The 23859-nt window shown below is 41.1% G+C and overlaps 1 protein-coding gene across 1 annotated transcript in view; it reads left to right on the forward strand.

Moving 5' to 3' along the window:
* cog6 (component of oligomeric golgi complex 6) overlaps positions 1 to 23859 on the forward strand; it is a 32030-nt gene that overhangs the window by 776 nt on the left and 7395 nt on the right. The window contains exons 2-16 of the mRNA XM_086081486.1: positions 208 to 351; positions 448 to 519; positions 610 to 668; positions 11645 to 11756; positions 12104 to 12186; positions 12280 to 12350; positions 12778 to 12871; positions 14847 to 14975; positions 17033 to 17124; positions 18534 to 18598; positions 18674 to 18765; positions 18846 to 18963; positions 22048 to 22179; positions 22273 to 22440; positions 23598 to 23705. Coding sequence (XP_085937612.1) covers positions 208 to 351; positions 448 to 519; positions 610 to 668; positions 11645 to 11756; positions 12104 to 12186; positions 12280 to 12350; positions 12778 to 12871; positions 14847 to 14975; positions 17033 to 17124; positions 18534 to 18598; positions 18674 to 18765; positions 18846 to 18963; positions 22048 to 22179; positions 22273 to 22440; positions 23598 to 23705 — 1539 coding nt within the window. The remainder of the gene's footprint in view (positions 1 to 207; positions 352 to 447; positions 520 to 609; positions 669 to 11644; positions 11757 to 12103; positions 12187 to 12279; positions 12351 to 12777; positions 12872 to 14846; positions 14976 to 17032; positions 17125 to 18533; positions 18599 to 18673; positions 18766 to 18845; positions 18964 to 22047; positions 22180 to 22272; positions 22441 to 23597; positions 23706 to 23859) is intronic.

The following is a 23859-nucleotide window of genomic DNA, read 5'->3' on the forward strand; positions in this document are numbered from 1 at the left end:
TAAGTATTGATTTAAATAATTGGTCTTAGAGTTAAGGACGTATACATAATTATGTTAATTGGGATTTTTTAAATTGTATTATTTCTGTTACTGACATTTTTGATAATTAAACATGCCTCTGTAAAGTTAACCTTGAAATGTGTATTCTGACATTGAGTGTCTTAAGTCAGTAAAATTGATCAGCCTTCTTTTGTGGCGTGAATGCAGGAGATGCTGGAGGCCTTGACGGCTCTGTCAGCCTTTTTCACCGAGAACAGCCTGCGCACACGGAGGAACCTGCGTGGTGACATCGAGCGAAGGAGCCTGGCCATCAACGAGGACTTTGCTCGGATATTTAAAGATGTCAAAGAGGTAATAGATATTTACAGTGTGTTGAACGGGTTGATGGGGTTAACCCCAATTATTCACTGTTCTGTGTTTTTTTTTCCCCCTTCTCTCGTTCCACAGGAGCTCGAGAGTGTTCACGAGGACGTTCAGGCCATGAGCACCTGCTGTGCGGAGATGACCAGCAGGTTAAAGGTACAGCAAAATGCATCATCTTGTCATTTTGTTCAATGATCAGTCATTTTTAAAATGTGCATTTGTGACTCTTGTGTTTATGTTCGACAGGCTGCCAAGGAGCAAACTCAAGACTTGATTGTGAAAACCAACAAGCTTCAAGGAGAAAAGTGAGTATAGAGTCATTATTACCCATCCATCCATTTACTTTTGAAAAGTGTTTGTCCTCATTAGAGTGGCAGGCGAGCTGGAAGCCTTTCCCAGCTGACTTTGGACCCGTGTTAACACCTCCGAATTGTGAGGCAGATGTGCTAACCTAACCTCTCCTTCACCGTGCTTCCCATCTTTGAATCCAAATTTTATAGTCTTTGGAATGTCCAAGTTAGCCTCTGCCTACTGGTGGGTTGCCAGGTTTTTGCACGCGGCACAACCCCCTCCACAAATTTTATTTCAGAAGCAAGCAAACAAATAAATAAATCAAATGGCACAATATCCTGGCAAGATTTGACAGGTCACTTCAATTTTAACTCATTCACTCCCAGCCATTTTCACTGAAGCAACCCCCTTCGCTCCCAGCTGTTTTGCTGGATTTTGACTGATTTTGCAAGGCCCACAGAATATTGTGTTTTATTGCTATAAAAACACGGAACCTATCAAAATAAAGATTAGAGTCTCTTCTTTCATCAGGAAATAAAAGTAATTTTCTATCTGTTTTGCAGCAATTACCATTAGAATATAGCTAAATTTCATCATTATTCACAAATCGGGAAAGGAGCTTTTTTGCAACATGGCCCTGGTTGATCTCATACTCTGCTGCCACCTGCTGGCCGTTTTTGTAATAACTACCATTGCTTCAACTAGGGATGTCCCGATCCGATCACGTGATCGGAAATCGGGCCCGACCACGCGGTTGGAATCGGACGTTGTCTTTCCAATTAGGACTCGGATAAATATATGAGGTTATTATTTTAAATAACTTTTTATTACATCTGGAGTCCGGCGGTGGCACAGAGTGACACTTCATTATTCCACACAGTGCGTGCGGCGTGGCGTCACTTTACTACAGTGACACCATTAATGCCATCGAGCGGCGATGCTAAACAAGGAAATAGCGCAGAGGTATTTGGAAGTAGATGATAAATTATTATCATTTTAATGTGGAAAGCGCAGACGGTGCTACTTGCACTGTGTGCAGTGTGAGCATTTCGTGTGCGGAAAGGATATATAGTAGATGCGTTGCTGCACCGCTGCACTTCATTGATGGGCAGCCAAGCAGCCTGGCGGCTTGGACGTGCTCCGTGCCATCTCGGCGGATCCTGCCGCGGCCGTGCTTCGTTTCCCCCCCCCCCCCGTGAATTTAGCTACGGTGCCTGCGCGGGCGACTCTGGAGTCTGGCCTAGCCTAGCCTAGCGCAAATTCAAAGGGTCGGACGTCCTAGCGGGGCCGCCAAATTCCACCCGGGCCGGCAGTCTAGACTGGTGCGAGTCCAGCCCCAAAGTCCATGATATGATAAGATGAAAAACATTTTGCTTCCTTGCTCTTCAAGTGCAGCCTTTGTTGTTGTTGTGAAGTTGGCTTGTTTCACACACATATATACAGTATTTTTTTATCCTAAAGTAAATCAACATTAGGTTAGCCCATCAATTTGTGTTAAGTAGCATGCTTTATAACGGCTACAGTAGGTTCTCAAAAATAAAGCTCTTGTGAAAAATGTATATAATGGTTAATAATAGTCCTTTAAGAAACTCATTGGTATGCCTAAAAAAGTTTTTTTTTTAATGGTTTACTTAGTTTAACCACTGCCCTTGGAAAAAAAAAATCTCCTTAATAAAATGCTGGAGCATCGGATCGGGACTCGGAATCGACCGATCTCAAAATGATGATTCGGACTCAGGTCCAAAAAAGTGTGATCAGGACCTCAACCAATTCCTCTTCAGTTCAGAGGCTGCATCAAAGCCTTCTGTATGCTCTTGCATAAAAGAAAAAAAAAGTATAACAAAGTCTTTGGGAGCATGGCAATATTTAAAATAGAACGTATTTATACGTTTTTGGGAGCAAATGAGTTTAGTCATTTTGAATCGTTCGAAAGCCAACTCAAGTCTTTTGTAAGTATTAGCCAAGCAAGTCCAAAGTCACATAAATTGGTAACAAGTTGAGTCATGTGACTCAAATCCCCCACCTCTGCTGACATGTTTCTCGTCCAATGGCACATGAAAAAAAAGATGATTTAATTTCAAAAAGCGCAAACTCTCAACAAAGACAATAAGAGATTTATTTATAATGAATGAATCACTTGTATTTGCATAAGGAGGGCGGCGCTGGTCATCACTGCGGCTTCATTCTGCCGTTCGGCGTCCCCGTCACGCTCGGCCTCGAGACGCACATCAAAGCTGTCGCCGCTCTCTAATCTCATTCAAAATGCAATGTTGTTGTTATTGCGCAACAAGACAATCGTCCAGACTTGCTGAAGCGCCACAGTCTCACAAACAAATGGTGAAGACAACCGGCTTTTTTTATATACCTGTTCAGCTGAAAACGGCGCCGTGTAAGCAGCTCCTATAACCTTGCCGGCTGTCGGCTGCAAGCTGGAGCTCGGCCTCATTTGCATGCGTGGCTGTGACCTCCGTGTTCAGTGACCTTGACGGGAACGCGTCCCGTGATTTTTTGGCAACAGAATGCAGGAGTGACAGCAGCTGTGATGTTTCGCCACCAGCGCGGCAGCAGCCAGTCCCCGAATGCCTGCTTGACTAAAACGAAAAGGACGGACGGACGTGGCAGTCAAAAGAGACAGCGGCGGGACGAAGGCTCAGTTTAGCACAAGACACGCGCTGAAGCTCGATGCTGAATTCAAATGGCGGGTGGCCGTACAGTTCTCACACTCTAGATCTAATGGGGGGCGTGGGCGACTTCTTGGAATAAAAAAAATAATAATTGGGGGGGACCGTTGTCAGTACCAGATGTGATCGGGCTGCCAGATCGTATCGGGGGTCGCCTAACGAACACGTTACGCTACAGGATTAGCATCGGAAATTAATCAGTTAACGTTAAACATTGGAAAAAAATAAAAAATTTTTTAATTGAATTTAAATAATTTGTATATATGTGAAATTACACTCTTTGGAAAGCTTTGTTTACCATTATCATCATTTACCAATTAATGGAAATAAATTCCCATGAATTCACTTTGTTAGCAGGGGAAGTTTTCAATTTTGAATATTTCCCATCTTGAATTTATTAGCAGCGTTCTGGAAATGTCCTTTTCCCACTATAGTTGGGTTTCCATTCACCCGTTTTTATTCAAATTTTCAAGAAATGTGAAAATAAACCTGAATGGGAACACGAGAGATTTGAAAAAGGGCCCAAATTTCGCAAGAAAAGTTGATACTCTTGGAGGGGTTGAATTTCGAATTATGTATCGCAAAACGGAAAATGTGTATTTTGGCTATGGAAACAGGTTTTGCGAATAACCACGGGCAAGACCGGATACACGTGGCACGTTTTGACCGGATATGACGTCACACGTACGTTTGTAGTCCCAAAGCAATGTCGGATGATAAAGTAAGGTATGTTTAGGGGGGACGACGAATCAGAAATCATTTTGGAATTAATTAAAGAAGCGAATATTAATGCTATTTTAGATGGAAAAGAGCAAAGGAATGCTACGGTTTATCGAGAATTACAAAAGCAAACTCATACGACGTCATTGCCTGGTCTTCTTCTTCTTCTTTTAAATGACTGGTGGATCACATGTCTTAATGGTGTATGCCGCCAATATTCACAAAAGAAGAACAGATGAAAACGGGCATAAGTCGCATGTCCGTTTTGCACGTTTTCAGTAAATTTGTTGAAAAATTTGACGCAATTGGATGGAAACCTGACTTACGTTGCCCGTTTGTAACGATTTCTTTCCTCCACTACTTTACTGACGTCACTGCACTCGAGTACATGTCGTCACAACCGACGATCGCAGCTTGATTTCTATGATTTCTAGCGCCCCCTCCTGGCCAAAACCCTCCCAGCGAACAGCAAAACGGAGCAAACGCAAACAGTATGTAAGGATTAAGTCGAGTAGCCAAATATTTGCACTTTGTTACTTCCCCCACCCTTTTGGCACCCCGTGTCCGCTTCTGTGAAATTTTCACTCGTGAAGCGGCCCGAACCCCCCAGCCAGACGGGAGAACGCGGTGGGATTTGACCTTGTCGCAAGTGATTTTTGTTGTTGCGCGTGCAACCTTTTCTCATCTTCTCCTGCATAATAGCCAGATTTGCCGCATAATCTTCCAATCTGAGCCGGCCCGGGGAGAGCGCGGCCCGCTCCGCAGATGCCGGCGATGTGTGTTTACCCAGCAGGCCCGTCCCCGCCCGTACCCACCCCCCCCCTCCCCCCGAGTAGCTCGCTATCTTATCAGCCAGCGGCACCGTGTCATTTGTCAGCTCTAATGAAACGGAAAGGCGCGGCAGATTGCACGAGCAAAGGTGGTAGGCGGCCAACCAAAGGGGGCGGCCGACCCGTGTTTGCCCGCCGGCGTTCTTTTGTCGTCCTGACACACCGGGCGGGGCCGCGCGCCTTGCCAAAAGGCGCTGTCAGCAGCACCAATGAAACAAACCACCTGGCCCGCACCGCGGCTCTTATATTCGCACATCATCAATGCGGAACATGTCCGGACGTCTCCCGACACGACCGCGGGCCCGTGCCGGAGGCGTCTGACATGAAATGACGAACAAATGAGTCAGATATATTTTCTCCCTTGTGGGCTGCATTACCGTAACACGCTGTTAGAGGCATATTAGTGTGAACACAAGCGGAAAAAAAAAGTGTTCCATAATTGCCTATATTAATAGTTTAACCCCAAACTATAATCCCAAAATATCATTTCCAAAACACATAAAGGAAAAAAAAAAAAAAAGCACCAGAATTGCGTTAGTACAATAATCACAAATTCAAGTCACCTATTCGGGATTTTTTTTCTGTGGGACCCCTGCCCGGCTATTCACGTGTCAAGGAAGTATGCTTTAACTGTTAGAACAGGGGTAAGGAACCCTGGTCCTCGACAGCCACTTGTCCTGCCTGTCTTCCTTGTCTCCCTCCACCAACACAGCTGATTTGATGAACAGGATCGTTATCAGGCTACTACAGGGCTTGCTGATGACCTAGTTATTATGAGTCAGCTGTGTTGGAGGAGGGAGACATGCAAAGCAGGCAGCACAGCGGCTCTTGAGGGTCAAGGTTCCCTACTCCTGTGTTAGAAGATGTTTGTGTTTCTGAGAGGAGCGAAATTCGGCCCATGTGGTTGGTGGAAGTCACGGAAAGTCTTGTGTATATATTGGGATCACGGTTTGCAATCTATTTACAGTTTAAACTATTTAATTCATAAACATATAAAAAAACGTTCAGTTTAAAATATTGCCATGGTCCCCAAAACGTATTTATACGTTTTTATTTATTTTGTTTTATGCTAGAGCTTACAGAAGGCTTTGATACAGCTTCTGACCTGAAGAGGCCGCTTAAAGCACTGGTAGTTATTACAAAAAATGGCCAGCAGGTGGCAGCAGAGTATAAGAGATCTACCAGGGCCATGTTGCAACAAACTGTTTTTCCCAGTGTTTTCAACAGGTTTGTGAATAATAATGAAACTTAGCTATATGCTAATTGCTGCAAAACGGATACAAATATACTTTTTTTTCCTGATGAAAGAAAAGCCTCTAATCCTACTTTTGCTTTTATAGCAATAGAACAAAATATTCTGTGAGCCTTGCAAAATCAGTCCAAATCCAGTAAAACAGCCGGGAGCGAAGGGGGTTGCTTTCAGTGAAAATGGCTGGCAGGGAATGAGTTAATATAGGCACTTGTAGTTATTAAGCCTCGGGGCAATTGACAGCCACCCAAAATGGTTTGTAGTTGCCTATAGATCCCACAAGATGGTGGCAAAGCACTACTTTTCTATTAGAAACATTAAACCCCCCACCTCAAGGTGGCACCAAAAGAAATACTTTATATTATACAAAATGTTATAATGTAAAAACTGTGAATGGGCGATTTTTATTCACTGACTAATGGTTGGCAAATCTGCGAATTGAGGAATGTGTGGTAACACAAGTAATGAAAAAGTCCATTTTCCATTTTCAACTCCCCCACACCTTTCCCCCCCCCCCCCCCCCCCTCCTTTTTAAATCAAAGCAAATGTTCCCAGTCTGACCTCCACGGTGAAAATCCTCCCGAGAACAGGCCGGACAGACGACAGCGTAAACAAAAGCCATCGCGCTTGGGCTGACTGTTAATCGGAGCCATCGCCTCGGTGCGCTCTGATGGGACCGTGTGCCGCGCGATTGCTGGCGCATGCCTAACTAACTGCTACGGCCCTTTAGCTTTTTTTGAAGTCGGACCCCAATATTGGACCAAAGTATCAGGACAGACTCATGTCCATCTGAGTACATAACAAACTTCGTCATGGCATGTCTGATAAAAAAATAAAAAAATAATAATAATAATCAACTCCTCATGTCCTCAGACGCACTATTAGCTAGCATCTTAGCACAATTAAGTCTTTGCTGCTAACGTGAGTGTTCTAAGTGTGACAGCGCCATTGACGGGATTGTATTGTACAGCTTCGATCATTGTCGCGACGGGAGAGATCAAATCGATCGGCCTCGCACGGCAGCGAGCGACACACAAGCGGGCGAAACGAAACGAGACAGCGCCAGCTCAATCAATCACTGTTGGTCCTTGTTCGGCGTACTGCATCATGTGACCTAACGTGTGCGCGCTAAATAGTCTGGAAACCTCCGTGAGCTCATCATTTGTCTTTTTTTGTCACTCTAGTGCAGGGGTGGGCACATTCGGTCCTCGAGGGCCGGAGTCCTGCAGGTCTTGGATGTTTCCCTTCTCCAACACAGCTGATATATGATCAGCTCATCAGCAAGCTCTGCATAAGATTGGTAACAATTCTGTTGATTAGAATCAGCTGTGTTGCAGCAGGGAAACCTCCAAAACCTGCAGGATGCCGGCCCTTGAGGACCGAGTTTGCCCACCGCTGCTCTAGTGCATAGGTGTCAAACTTCCGGTCCTGGAGGTTCCCGCAGTCCTGCAGGTTTTGGAGGTTTCCCTCTTCCAACACAAGCTGATTCCAATCAGCTCGATCGCTATCCGGCTTATGCAGAGCTTGCTGATGAGCTGATTATATATCAGCTGTGTTGGAGAACGGAAACATCCAAAAGCTGCAGGACTGCGGCCCTCCAGGACCGGAGTTTGACACCTATGCTCCAGTGGCATTATCTTACCCCGCTATGGTATTTGTTAATCCCCTCCAGAAGGAACTGCATGCTTAAGTGAAGTCTTTGGCGAACTATTCATCAAGGAATTCATCAACCAAGGGTTGGCCTGTGTCCCCTGGTTCCCATGGAATCTGAATTCCTCATGACACCAAGACATTTGGGGTCCACTTGTCTAACAAAGGTGACCACCGACCTCACAGCTGGTCAAAAATTCCTACAGACTCACTCCAGAATCTTGTAAAAGAAATCTTCGCAGCAGCTGGAACAGCTCCAGATGTTGTTACAAACTTGATTTTTTGCAGAACAGCACTCCCAGTGTCCATTTCAAAAGTAACAATTTGGAGTGGCATTCCTCAGGAACATGCTTCAGGTCCACTATAGTTTTGTATTCAAATTGAACACTCCTTATCCTTGTAGCAAGAGCATCAAGCCAGATACCATCAAAATTGACCAAAAAAAAACAAACTATACCTACAAACACACTCCCAAGATACTCTAGAATGTCTTGTCAGAATATTTTTGTCCACATGTACCTCAGGGAAATGTTTAAAGTCATCTAGTTTTCCATAAAACTTCAAGGCAGGGTTTCAATATCACAAAGATGATCTTGTACGGCAACGCTCCCAACATCCACTCCAAAAATAATAATCAGTAGGGGTGTGCCAGAAAAAATTGATTCTCGTAAGAATCACGATTCTCATTTAGTACGATTCAGGATCGATTTTAAATGTCCCTAAATCGATTTTATTTAAATTATTTTATACTGTCTTGCCCTTGTTTGTGTGTGCCATTATTGGTAGCGCTGTTCATGTTGTGCACGATTTGGCCACAATTTGGCAGTGTGGTTCCACGCGTTCTGACACACTGTTAAGTTTTAGAGAGTAGAAGGAAAAAGCCATAATCAAGTTATGCTACTAATTTTTTGCAGCGTAGGAAGAGCATATGCCGGGGAGTAATGTTAAGACGCTTCTCTGTATACATTCCTGAAGCATTTCGTATGAATAGCCGTTCTTTTGAGTGATAAAAGTGCTGCGAGTAGCGTGCTAATTAGCATTAGCGAGTCAGACTGGAGTAGATCACGGCGATTCTTTGCACACCTATAAATTGAAGCAGAAACAATTGTCAATCAAATCATTTTGAATCAAAAATGGTTATGAACCCCAAATCGATTCTGAATCGAATCGCAGACCCAAAAATCGGAATCGAATCGTGTGACAGTCAAAGATTCCCACCCCTAATAATCGGACAAAATTTGGAGTGGAGTTCCTCAGGTAAAGGTCACACTGCAAGACCTCACAAATGGATTCAAACGTCGCATATCATTCAATATTTGCAAGTTTATCTCTTAACGTGTGAAATTAGGCGGAATGAAGATGAGCTAGCGCACAGCAAAGCTGTTTATGTAAGACCTCCTGTCCTGAACAACATACACAAGCGTGCGAAATGGGAACCTTGTGTCTTTGTTACAGTTTCAGTGAGCAGTGACATTTTTTTCACCACGGTATGTGAATGATCCAATTAGATCTATGCATACATTTGCATTTTATGGCTTTGAAAAAAAAATAAAATGGAAGTTGTTTGTGCCGTGCGAGGATAAGGGAGGCTGAGACGGAGACTGTTTCGAAAAATGTGCGCATGGCTAGGTTTGACTAATGAACACGTTGGCACAGCATATTGTATTCATACTTTATGGAAAATGTAAAGTATCATGTTAAAAATTGTATTCCCCTCCCTTCTTTGTAAACCGTGCTACTGTATTACATTATTGATGGCGGCGCGTGGAGGGAAGTTGAATTAAAACACGTAATTAATTGACTGTCAGTTTTGAACGTAGCCTAATGTAAACCAGGTCTTGGCTTGAAATCATACCTTGCCCCGTATGCCCCAGAGACAACATGTTGTCAAGTGAGAAACATGTTAAACTAGTGACGTGACTCGCGAAGAAAAAGGATCATTGTGGCATTATGCTATTTTTCTAATGACTGTTAACAAGCCGCCCTTTGGAACTAAAAACACTTTAGCAGTCAAACGTGATGGAATTTGGCTGAAAATGTCAAGGAACAGTCCAAGGAAAATATCCAAAACGCCTAACAGTCCTTTTAAATATATATAATTATATATATTTATTTTTATTTTTATTGTGGACTGTCAGAACTTGTATTGTTTGGCAGTCAAATAAATCGGAATTTGACTTAAAATTTGGTTGTAAGGTTAAATAAGAATGCAGACAAAAATTCTTTATATATTTTTCACCACTTTTGTTTGTCTTAAAATGTACCGTTTTTGGGCGGGGGGGGCTAAGGCTCCCCAAGAAAGTAATGTGAGCTATTTAATGCACGTTATATCTGTATTGTGGTCACACACTCACAATCCCATATCATTTCTGGGGCTTGGTAGCATTTAAAAGTTATCAAGTTTGACCCCTGGCGGCCTTTAATTCCATTTTCATTATTTCTTATTAGGAAAATATATTGGAATACAACAAATGGAAAGTCAGGCAGCCTCCTAGAATGAATTTTAAGTCACCTGGCCTCTCCTCCCCCCCCCCCCCCTTTTGAAAAGCAGCTCGTGATGTACTGATTCATCCCGGTTGGATGTGGACAGAGGCAGTCCTGACTCGAGTTCCCAGTGAGATTCAGGCTGTTACCATGGAGACTATCACCCCACAGAGAGACAAAGATAGCAATGCCACTGCTGTCCAAACACCACCGATTTAATTCTTTGTGTCACCCTCTGTTATCCATGGGTCGCAACCTCCTCATATCGTTTTTTTCTGGTGTGAGACTGCCACCTGTTGGACGCATGGTTGGATTGCACACTTGGAACGCCTCTGTTTTTGTGTAAGTTTTTAATTTTGCTCCAATTTAACAACAGCCTGACAGGCAGGAAAACACACTTTGATTAATAAAGCAAAGTAATTAATCACAATTTTCCATCAGATAAGTCAAAAGGTGGGAAATTAATCTGGATTAAAGCTGTATAATGAAACTATGTATTAAAAAATTGTTTAATCGGTCAATTATTGCTCTTCAGACATTGGCCAAAACTATCGGCCAATTGGACCGAATGGCTGATTATTTTCCCCTTACAACTTTATCATCAAAGAAATCCGAAGTTTCAGATGTTATAAAAGTACCCTGAATGTACCATTTTGCTTGCGTAGCATTAGCAACTAGCAACTGTGTAGCATATGTTATTCTGGTTATTCTGTTGTCCCTAAGGCGTCCTTTAAACTGTTTATTGACACCCCAGTTGGAGTTAACTGTAAAACTAAACACACGACGATAAGAATTACATCCACTGTATATTTAAATACAAAACATGCTTTGTTTTTAAAACATCGCTAGCCTAGCGCTAATGCTAAAAGCGAGGGGGGGGGATCCCATTCAAACGCTAACAGGAAGTTAGCATCGACTTGTTTTTCCTTCAAATAACGAATTTCCACACACGAATCTTGTGGGAACACATACCCACAGATGGGATAACACTACGCATAGGCACAAATTATTCCCAATGTGTGAAAAACGAGTTATTTTATTAGAATTCAGAAACACAAACATTTTCAAACTAATTAACATTAAAGAGTTGAGAGATTTATTATTATTATTATTTTTAAAGGACATGGCTCGAGTTTTAAATCAAACATGCTGATTATTTTTGGTAAAGGAGTGTTTTTTTCCTTCAAATAACAAATATCCACACACATATGCATTAAATATATATTTTTAAACAATCGGCAGATTAACCAGTAATCTGTATTTTCTTTTCTGCCAAAAATTGGTATTGGCATAAGCCTATAAAAAATGCATATCAGTCGGGCCCTAAGTAAAAATAGTTGAAATGAATATTAAAAATGATCTAATTTCTCCTTTAGCCATCGCCTTGAGGTGAGGGCCCAGGTGGCTCAGGCCTTCCTCGCCAAATTCCAGCTGTCCAGTGAGGAGATGAGAACACTGCGAGGGGCCAGAGATGCGGCGATAACAAAGGTAAAATTTAAAGAACTAACTCAAATTTGGGCGAATTTGAGCTTTTTTTCCCCTCCTCCCTTGCAAAGGTAGAGCTCAGGCCTCTATTTTTATTTTTATTTTTATATCTCTGACAAATTATCCTGAGTGATTATCTTGTGATGTGGTTATTAAAAAAAAAAAAAAAGGTGATTGTGAGAGATTATCCTGTGGTGTGGGTTGTATGTTTACGTTTGCAAATCTGACTATAAATGTATGCTGTTGCCGGACACCAATAGAAGAGCAACTGGCTGTGTTGAGTGTTTCACATTTGAAAAAATTGGTTATGATATTAAATCAGTATTGTTTTTTTGCTTTGTTTTTTGCAGGACTTTTTCAAAGCCTTGAGTCGAGTGAAGCAAATCCACGAGGATGTTAAAATATTGTTGCGGACCAACCAGCAGACTGCGGGGTAACGACATACATGTTTTTCCTTCTTTCTTTTTTTTCTTCACTCACACCACCACACTGCAGCTCGTGTGAATGTGACGTAAATGTCATGTAGGCTGGAGATCATGGAGCAGATGGCCGTGTTGCAGGAGGAGGCGTACGAGCAACTCTACCGCTGGACACAGAGTAAGTCCGGCACTCTGCGACCTCACAATGCTCATGAATACTTAATACCATATTGCTATTTAATATATTGCGCCACAATAAACTACACGGTGTGTCATCCACTGGAATAGATACTCCCATTGTCCCATAAGGGGGGGAAAAAAAAAACAAGTAGAAAATGTAACTAGGCCAGTAGACAGTATTGTCAACATGCTTACATTAAATAAACAAAACCATTTCACACTTTTTCCACAAAAATCAATAGAATTATTCTAATCTGCATATTAATGAGGAAAATTAGCATTCCGTGATATTGCACGTGATAAACAAATACAGTCATGGCATAATGAAATGCAATTCAACAGTTTTTGTCACACTGCACCAATTGAATGGTGATTTTTGCTGCTTCTTGTGGCGTGTGCCTGCCGTGACGCTTCATTTCCCCCAGATGAGTGCAGAGGATTAACCCAGGAGACGTGTGATATCAGCCCCATATTGACTCAAGCCATGGAGGCCCTCCAGGACCGGCCTGTCCTTTACAAGTAAAAAAAAAAAACACACACACACAACAGCACATTGTGTTTGTCCTGTTGCTCCCTCTAAAAGCAGCACTAGAGGGAAGTGCAGCTCCACATGTCAACTGGCTGAACACAAACAGCCTGTTTAGATCCTGCCATACGTTTGCTGACTGGAATTCACATTGCATTTAATAGGAGCTGCTGCAACGTGTAAAGTAAAAAAAAACTCCTTTATACTCATTTAACAACACATGAAATAATTTTTAGGAATGGCATGCTTCATTGTTAATTTTTTTTTAAAATTATATTATTGCAGTGTTTTGTTTTCAGTGCTTTTCTGACAATCGGCCTATGTTTTAGATTTGTCTTACTTGTTTATAGCATCATATAATGTCATTGTGGGGAATGCATTACATGATATGTTATTGTGATTCTTATTCTCCACACCTTTTTTTTGCCGTGAAACAACTCCCACATAATACTTCCGACTTGCTTCAATAATTCCCACCTCCCGGGTATATATATCATCTGATTCCACATTACTTACAATATTCGCACAATCTAACGTTAAATATCAACTTTTTCCCATTCGTCTTCAATGGGACTGACATGGAACTTTTTTTTTCCCACGTACCACTTTCCGCGCGCACAAACATCGTAGCGTTCCTAAAGAAGCGACATGCGATCGGGAGAGTGGCCCTCCCCCACGCCGCGCTCTCGTCATTCACCAGACGCATTCAAGAGTTTTGATCGTCCCTTTAGGGACGCCTACGGAGGCTTACCTTGCTTTCTTTATAGACGTTTCACATTGCTCGGCAAAGAGCCTTGAATGCGTTGCGAGGTAAATAACAATGGCGGCGTACGTCCAAATAAAGTTTCTATAAAATGTATTAAACTGGAAATTATTTTTTTGAGAAATTTACCTCATGGTTATGTTAGTAACAACCAAATAAATAATATAGAGCAAACTTGTCATGACAAGTCGGGGTTCCTTTTAAGAGGGTGACAATAAGATAAGTCAAAAGGTGGGAAATTAATCTGGATTAAAGCTGTATAATGAAACTATGTATTAAAAAATTGTTTAATCGGTCAATTATTGCTCTTCAGACATTGGCCAAAACTATCGGCCAATTGGACCGAATGGCTGATTATTTTCCCCTTAAAACTTTATCATCAAATAAATCCGAAGTTTCAGACGCTATAAAAGTACCCTGAATGTACCATTTTGCTTGCGTAGCATTAGCAACTAGCAACTGTGTAGCATATGTTGTTCTGGTTATTCTGTTGTCCCTAAAGCGTCCTTTAAACTGTTTATTGACACCCCAGTTGGAGTTAACTGTAAAACTAAACACACAATATCATACATGATAGAAATTTAACTGGAAGAAGGTCGTTTTGGTGTGACGCAGCCATTTTGGACCGCTGCTCGAGAATTTTTGCAAGTGGATCCCCATGGGGCAGATGCGGCTGCGCAACATTTGTTGATGAAACTTAGATAATCATTTTGAGAGTTCCACATTAAAAATAGTTTTGAGGGCCATCACTTAATTGGTCGTTACATTCAAGGAAATGACGTCAATGACCGATCTGTACTCGAGATTGCAGGAAAAGTGCTTGTCTGTGTCCTTGAAAAGGTCCATTAGAGTACCTTGGCCCTTTGGAAGTCTACTTACTGTACTCATAGATGACTGATGACCTCAGCAACATTTCTCATGCTCTTCCACTGTGTATGTTTTTTCTTTTTTTTTGTTTCTTTGGCTGTGCGCAAGTACACCTTCCCCCCCCCCCTCTCTTTTCCTCTACTGTGTATGCTCAAGGTCACGCTCTCAGACGACGGGCCTTTCCTGGATTTTGATTTAGCGCTATCTGGTGTTTAGTCTCACAAAGGGCTCGCCTTCCTTGTGGAAACACTCCCCGGGCGCCGCAACTGACCTCCAACGTACAAAAACATAGCCAGCCCAGTTTCCCACACGGCCTGCTTATACCTTTTTGCCCGCAGGTACGCCCTGGATGAGTTTGGGGCAGTGCGCAGGAACGCGGTGGTGCGCGGCTTCATCGATGCCCTGACGCGCGGGGGGGCTGGCGGTACCCCCCGTCCCATTGAGATGCACTCGCATGACCCCATGAGGTATAAACGCAATTAATACGCCAACATCCATTTTGTGTTTGCAAACGATCACAGTTGAGCTATGAGCCGTAGGTTATGTAGTTTGTTTTTGTGCTCATTTTATTTACGAGTGCACTTTAGACACTCCGCCAGTAGATGGCGGCAATAAGCCTCAACACATCAGGCCACCCATCAGTTCACGAAGTTACTTCACAGTGAAAGTACTGGTACTTGTTGTGGGGCTTTTGTGTGTGTGTGTTTTACTTTCAGATATTTTACAACATTTCTAACCGTCGGTCTTAAGCATGTAACAGCTGAGAAGAGGCAGATGATGTTTGTTGAATTAAAGCTTGTAGCTGAGTTGACAAGCATCATCTACGATTGGTACTGTTACTAAAACCGAAAGCGTTGATAAAGCTTATAATGCCCGCCAAGGTTGTTAAAATGATTTGCAGCTGCGAAATCTGTCCTTGAGATATGTGGAAGCTGCTGAAAGCGGAGGAAAGTCTAGTGGAAAAGGCAAAAAAACAATGGAGATTACTGGTCAATTTGGTGACGGAATTAAGGGGGAAACTGTTTACAGTATTTCTTAATATTCTGTTTTATTCTGTTTTCAATGTGACAAAAAAATTGGGTGTTTTATAGGGGCAGGAAGGGATGAAGGCCATTTCCTTTCTCCAGGATGGGGAAGGTTGATTTGTGATACAAGTAATTGCAAACATGTCACGTAACGACATTTCCGTGATATCCGAGACATCGTAAACACCCACAACCCGTCAGTTGTCTTTACATTGCAATGCGACATATTTAATGCTGCTTGGCTCATAAAGATGATCATTTCTACATTGAAAAAACACAAACATTCTAATTAGAGGTGTGCCCCAAAAATGTTGCTAAGACGCTTCTCTGTATGCATTCCTGAAGCGTTTTGTATGAATAGCCGTTCTTTTGAGTGATAGAAGTGTCGTGGGTAGCACGCTAATTAGCATTAGCGAGTCGGATCGAAGCGGTAAACGATAAAGATTCTTTAAACATCTATCTATTGAAGCAGAAATCATTGTCAATCAAATCATTTTTGAATCGAATCGAACCCCTAATTCTAATCACTATTCACTTGTGAGTGGCTTCTTCCCACGTTTCAAAAACATGCATGTTGCCACTAAATCCTTGAAGACTCCAAAAAAATAATTTGCAATAAATTATGTCATATCTTTATATTGAAAAAAAAAAAAAAAAGAAGAAGAAGAAGAAGTGCTGACTTACATATGAGGACCATGCTAAGCATGCATGAACACGCTAAACCCGTTACTCCTCCCTCTTTAATTTCGGGCCAATTGAAAGCTCTGTAATGACTGTGACGTATCTCACAAATTTGACATTCTTGAACGCGTTACTCATATGGAGTTGTACAGGAGGGGCAAGGCAAAAAGACTTTTGGTCAAAAGTTCCCGACATGTGGATAAATAACAGAAGGGGCACCATGGTCTGACAAAGATTGTTCCCACGATTGCCTTTAAACAGGCTGCTTTCTTTTCATACAATGTGAGAATGAATCCACTTTTGTTGTCTGTTTCTTACTGAGAATTCAACTCGCCAGTGGCTTTTTTTTTTTTTTTTAAACACGGAGCAGTTGGAAAAGTGTTCCCCGAGATTACCCGTAAAGTTTATATGAAGACCGTTTGGACGGCGAATGACTCTCACAGAGCGGATAGTTGACAAACGTGTGCCCTGAGTCGCCCCCCCCCCCCCCCCCCCCCCCGTCCTCCCGGGAGATTTTCTCAGAATGGTCCACAGAATGGCCTTTAGTCAGACGGAGGCATCAGCGATTCTGAGAACATTGAGTTGCTTCTCACCGCGTCCAGCACACGCGCACACACACACACACACACACACACATTCTACTTTAACCTTGTTGTCTTTGCAAGCGTTATGTAACAGCCAATACAGCGCGGTTGTCTTTGTAGGGGAAATGAAACATGATGGCCCATGATTGCGGGCACTTGTGTTGCCAACGTGTTAAAATTAGCCCCCCGCCGGCCGGCCAGGAGGGGTTTAATTCACCCTGTTGATTCTCGTAGGTACGTGGGAGACATGCTGGCCTGGCTGCACCAAGCCACAGCCTCAGAGAGGGAGCACCTGGAAGCACTGCTCAAGCAAGTCACTCTGCAGGGTACGCTCACGTGGGGAAAGCTAGCCTGAAATATAGCGTACAAATCAAAGATTGTTTACACGAATCAATTGTTTTATTGGAGAAAAATATGTGAAATGTTCATGTATTTTTTTTACTTTAATTATAAAAAAAAAAAATGCAACTATAAATGTTAAATATAAATTATAGTTGCAATTTTAAACCATTATTGTTGTAATAATTGCCAAAAACAGTAAAAGGTTAGAATTTTTGCTGCATGCTTTGAATGGGGAAATATAGTGCCATCTGGTGGACAAATATAGAAAATTAACATTGAAAGCCAGTAGCCAGAAAGAAATCTTACATGAAGGAATAGATTACTGTAGTTTGCATTAAGATAAATATGGAATTTAAAAAAATAAAAGACCCAGCCTGAAATATACAGTACATATCAAATGTAATATGTTTGTGTATTTTTTCCTTTATTTATTAAAAAATGCAACTATAAATGTCAAATATAAATTATAGTTGCAATTTTAAACCATTATTGTTGTAATAATGGCCAAAAACAGTAAAAGGTTAGAATTTTTGCTGCATGCTTTGAATGGGGAAATATAGTGCCATCTGGTGGACAAATATAAAAAATTTACATTGAAAGCCAGTAGCCAGAAAGAAATCTTACATGAAGGAATAGATTACTGTAGTTTGCATTAAGATAAATATGGAATTAAAAAAAATAAAAGACCCAGCCTGAAATATACAGTACATATCAAATGTAATATGTTTGTGTATTTTTTCCTTTATTTATTAAAAAATGCAACTATAAATGTCAAATATAAATTATAATTGCAATATCAACCCATTATTGTTGAATTAATTGCCAAAAACAGTCAAACGTTTTTTTTTTGTTTGTTTTTTAGCTGCATGCTTTGAATGGGGAAATATAGTGCCATCTTGTGGACAAATATAAAAAAAAATAACATTGAAAGCCAGTAGCCAGAAAGAAATCTTACATAAAGGAATAGATTACTGTAGTTTGCATTAAGATAAATATGGAATTTAAAAAAAATAAAAGACCCAGCCTGAAATATACAGTACATATCAAATGTAATATGTTCGTGTATTTTTTCCTTTATTTATTAAAAAATGCAACTATAAATGTCAAATATAAATTATAATTGCAATTTTAACCCATTATTGTTGAATTAATTGCCAAAAACAGTCAAACGTTTTTTGTTTTTTTTTGTTTTTTTGCTGCATGCTTTGAATGGGGAAATATAGTGCCATCTTGTGGACAAAAATAAATAAAATAACATTGAAAGCCAGTAGCCAAAATGAAATCTTACATAAAGGAATAGACTCCTGTCGTTTGAGTTAAGATAAGTATGTGATTTCAAAAATGGCATTTTATGTGGTTTTTAATAGAGCTTCTTCTTCTTCTTTTTGTGCAGACGTGGAGGACAACATGCAGGAGGTGGTTGGACACATCACGGAGGGAGTGTGTCGGCCTCTGAAAGTCAGGATCTAAAATCCTCCTTGTTGTTGTTGGTGGTCGGCTGTTGTGCTCTAACACCGTTCCAACACTCTCCAGGTTCGAATAGAGCAGGTGATCGTGGCCGAGCCGGGCGCGGTGCTGCTTTACAAACTGTCCAACCTGCTCAAGTTCTACCACCACACCATCAGGTCTGTTCTGCCGACGGGCATGGTCGCCACTCAACTGTTGTCTCATTCACGGCGTGTCGAATTCATTCATGTGTGCGCAGCTCCATCGTGGGAACCAGCGCGGCCTCCTTGCTGATGACGATGGAGGAGATGCACATGCTCAGCAAAAAAATGTTCTTCAACAGCCTAAGCCTTCATGCGAGCAGACTCATGGATAAGGTATGTACCTCACTTACGGGAAATTACATTTTTCAGATTTGTGACAACTAGTCCCATATCAATTAATGGAAGTAATTCAGGAGGGAGGAGTTTGGGCATTTTCAGCTGTCATACCAGTGAAAAAAATAAGTTAACCACTGTGTCAAATGCGTACAATAGACTCATTGAAAACTTGAAATTCCCCCCCGAGATTCACAAAAACCTGAGCGCTACGTTCACTGAATGCCAAAATGTCATCAATGTTCGAAAGAAAACGCGTGCATAAAGTTCATTGAAATCTCGGAATCATTGTTTGTGAAAACATGAGCACAAGGTTTGTGTTCGGTGGAAAGTCATCAGTTTTCATGAAAACCTTAGCGCTAGGTTCACTCATCATCTTCAACGTTTGCAAAAAGTTGAATGATGGAGTTATACATTCAGACTAAATTGTTGTCAATGTTTACAAAAACATGAATGCTGCGCATATTGAAGACTCGAAAATGATCACTAGCGTTTATGAAAACATGAGCTCTAGGTTCATTGAAGACTTAAAATTGTTGTCAGTGTTTCCAGAATGTGGACACAAAGTTCAAGACTGAATCAGCATCAGTAGTCTTGAAATCGTCCTCAATAGGGCTGCGTATCGATTCTAATTTCCTCAATCGATTCGATTTTGATTCACTGGGTTTCAGTTCGATTTAGATTTTTCCCAATTCGATTCATTTTAGTTCAATCCGATACTGATGCATTATGGAACATCAATTCTTTGTAAATATCATGGACGTGATAAAAACTCCACAAACATTCAATTCCAAATACAATTTTGCAGAGTAACTGGTGAAATGGTTTAGTTTATTGATGAAAGTAACACATGTTATAATCACTTAAGTGTTACACAAACATGGACATCAGCAAGGATGAGATGAAAATATTTTCATAATTCTAATTCAATAGTTGTAAATCTAAATTAATAAGATTCTGAATTGTCTTAAAGGGCAATAAGTGAGGCTTTTCATAAATGTAAGAAAATACATCAAAGAAAACAGTAAAATACAACAACAACAAAAGTCCATTAAAATTCTATTTTTTTAAGAATTTATGGAAAAAAGAGATGTATAAAATAATTGATTCATGGTTTTATGAATCGATATGGGCTCAAAGGAAAATCGATTCGATACCGATTATTCGATTTATTTTATTTTTTTAAACCCAACCCTCGTCCTCAATGTTAACAAGGCAGATATGTTCACTCCAGACTAAGACTAAGTCATATATAAAATCTTTCACAAAAGTAAATGCTCGGCTCTTTGAAAACACAAAATCATTTTTACAAAAGACACTTATCTTAAGGTAAGATTAGAAAATTGTGTTCACTTGTCTTGTTCACAAAAGTGTTTATTCATTCAAACCTTAAGTTCATTGAACCCTTAAGTCGGCAAGAAAAGTCACATGAGGTAGAATCCATGTTGTTGAGATTTCACTGTGTTTTTTTCTCATAAGGATCATGCAGAGGTTCTGCATCACGCCTCCACAATCAACACCTCTATTTCTGGACCTCTTGAAAACATTCATCCCTGCTGCATCCAAGTGGTCCGCGCTGACCACTGGGGAAAAAAAAAACACAGCCGATTTCGTGGCATTCTGCTCAAATTGGCGTCCAAATGTACCGCGGCACGCACTCTTCCACGTAGCGAGTTTCGGCCGGCTGCCGATCGATAGCCGCGATGCCAACCGGCCCCGCTGCTAATCCGATTGAAGGCCCCTCTGGGTTTCAGTGTCGATTGCAGCGCACGCCGGGAACGCGCTCTTCTCGTAATGACCGCCATTAGGTGCACAAAAGATTGCCCCGGCTCCGTTTTTTTTTTTTTTGTCTTGTCCACGGGAAGATTTAATCACGGCCCTTTTCATTACAAGCGCAACTGACTCACAGATGACCCGTGTAGGATATACGGAGATGATGACAGAATTATTGGGACGTCTACAGGAGGAGAACATGGAAGAAGAATTTGTGCCAAAAATGTTGCAGTTGATTTAAAATGACAAATCTTCTTTTGGGAAAGTTGGTGTGGCGGCAGTGTTATGTAAATGAATTGATCTGTGACATCACAATTGTGCAAAATTCTTATTGGCTGTAGCTCACGGGCGCGTTTTCGGAAATAGAGTACTCACTTTTTTTGGAGTTGTGTATTTCCTCTCCAAATGGTGTGTCTACTAAAAAAAAATTTTTTAAGAAAAAAAAGAAAGTGAGTACAAATTAAGAGGAACAGCCATTTTTTACAAACCTAAATTTAGAACAAAACAAAAAGAGGCGAGCAAGGTGTCAGTTTGTGAAACTATCTGCATTGTAAAACAAATCTTCTCAGTCTCATCTGTATTTTTTTTTAATTTATAAAAGTACAAGTACTAGAAAAATACATATAGCACAAGGACATGCTTTTGAATTATTTTATAGAATTGTTACATTAAACGTGTCATTCATTTTGGTGGTGTTTGTTGCTTGTTTCTGTCCCCCTTAATTTCTTTTATTTTAATGAGTGAAATCAAATTTGAATTAAATTGAATTGAAATTGAATGCCAGTATAGTTCAAAGAAAAAAAAGGGAAAAAGGGGGTGAAGTCAATCCAATTTTATTTTTATTTTATTTTACAATAATATGTTCTATGCAGCCCTACTAGTCTAAATATGGTATTCTGGTTTATATTGCTTTAGTGGAATATGAGTTAAGCAGCAAAATCCAGCCGTTTTCATCCATCTCAGGGGGCGGCCATTTTGCCACTTGCTGTCGACTGACGATGACATCACAGTTGCGCAGGTCTCAGGAAACAACCAATCACAGCGCAGCTCCAGAAAACAGATGAGCTGTGATTGGTCCTTGCCTGAGCCCTGAGCAACTGTGATGTCATCTTCAGTCGACAGCAAATGGCAAAATGGCCGCCCCCTGAGATGGATGAAAACGGCTGGATTTTGCTTCATAACTCGTATTCCAAAAATGTAATTTTTTATCAGAATGTCATGTTTAGACTAGCGAGGTTACATATATTATTGTCAAGAAATGTTTAAGGATCCCTTTTGTAATGTTTATTAATTATTTATTTAATGTTTTAGGTGGAGCTCCCACCTCCTGACCTGGGCCCCACCGCTTCCCTCACCCAGACGTTGGCCCTCCTCAGGGAGGTTCTGGCCTCTCACGACTCCTCCGTGGTTCCCGTGGGTGCTCGCCAGGCCGACTTCGCCCAGGTATTAAATAAATATATATTTTATTTTTAAATCAAATCAAATCTCCCGTCCTGCCATGTGAAGGACTTCGCGGTTCATGTGCCCACTCCCCAGGTGCTCTCGTGCATTCTGGACCCCCTCCTGCAGCTGTGCACGGTGTCTGCCAGTAACCTCGGCACGGTCGACATGGCCACCTACATGGTCAACTCGCTGTATGTTATGAAGACCACGCTGGCGCTCTTTGAGTTCACAGATAAGAGGCTGGAGATGCTTGAGTTCCAGGTAGGCACGGGCTGACTAGCGGTTTGGCGGGTTTACGGTGGTTTTAAAAAGTCCCAAGTTTTCTGGGTCTGTTCTAAAAATAGCTTTCTTTCTTTCTTTCATTCATTTTTCTTTCTTTCTTTTTTCTTTTTTTCTTTCTTTTTTCTTTCTTTCAATTTAACATGGATGGTGTACGTTTATTAATACACCAAATATTTTATTTTTTGTTTAAAAATAAAATAGATTGTGTTTAATAGGGAAACAATTCCGTTTTTATTTACCCAAATATTTAAAAAAAAATGTAAATGTATACATGTAGCAAAGTTTGTGTTTGAGTAATAAACATAACTACATGCATTAAAGTAAAGCATTTAATAAATGTTTGCGTATGACATTCAGAATATTTGTTCATGTCAAAATATATTTTTTTATCATTTTAAATTATGCAAGTAATTAGCTGAGTCGAAAAAGAGGAGGAAGAGCGTGTGCAGTGGATAATTTTTTTTGAAGATGTTCTCATAACATTAAATGTCGAACAAATTCATACATAACAGGGGCTCTTAAAAAAGCCTTTTTAACTCATTCACTGCCATTGACGGCTAAAGACGTCAATTTTTTTAAGTCCACTGTGGCTCAGTGGGTAGGGCTGCGGAGCTTTGACCTGCAAACAGGAGGTGAGGGTTCCAAAGACGTCAATTTTTATTGGACTGGCGGTAAATGAGTTAATTAAGCGATTAATCGTGATTAATCAAAATTCTAAAATGTGATTAATCTGATTTAAAAATGTATTTGACAACTCTAATATTCATACATATTGCACACCTCTATATGTAGGTATGCACTTTTTGAAAATGATCTAGAAATGTTTTTGTGGCCCTCCAAGCCACGGCTCCGAGGACCCCAGTTTGAAAAACCAACATAAAATAAAACACCATTCGCTCACATTTCATGCCAAGCAATGGGCTCTCATTGCCTTATTGACACGCTAAATACGTGCGCAGTCTCTTCTCCTCCATGTTACGGCGGTCCATCTATCCGTCTAATTTTACCACGTCCTTTGTGTTGCGCAAACGCGGCTCCGGCGACGCTCCATTAGGCACGAGTACCATTTGCTCAACAATGGCACCTCGTCCTTCACCCACTCACGCTGCTGTGCGGGGCTTCTTCTATTTGCGCAGATCGAGGCTCACCTTGACACGCTGATCAATGAGCAGGCGTCCTACGTGCTGACCAGAGCGGGCCTCAGCTACATCTACAACTGTGTGCAGCAGCACGGCGCCGAGCAGGTCTGAAAACGCTTTTTCACAGCGCAGGGGACATTTCGTTTTTTTTCGTCGTCAACTGATAGACTAAGGGCAGCGTTTCCCAAACCGGATTGAGCCGAGGCACATATTTGAAATAAATTAATTAGCGTCCGTAAGCAGCCTTAAAACGTAGATG

This window comes from Leptonotus elevatus, chromosome 7 (genome assembly GCF_054856555.1).
Source record: "Leptonotus elevatus isolate MCC_2025b chromosome 7, RoL_Lele_1.0, whole genome shotgun sequence".
In the NCBI taxonomy this organism is placed as follows: Eukaryota; Metazoa; Chordata; class Actinopteri; order Syngnathiformes; family Syngnathidae; genus Leptonotus; species Leptonotus elevatus.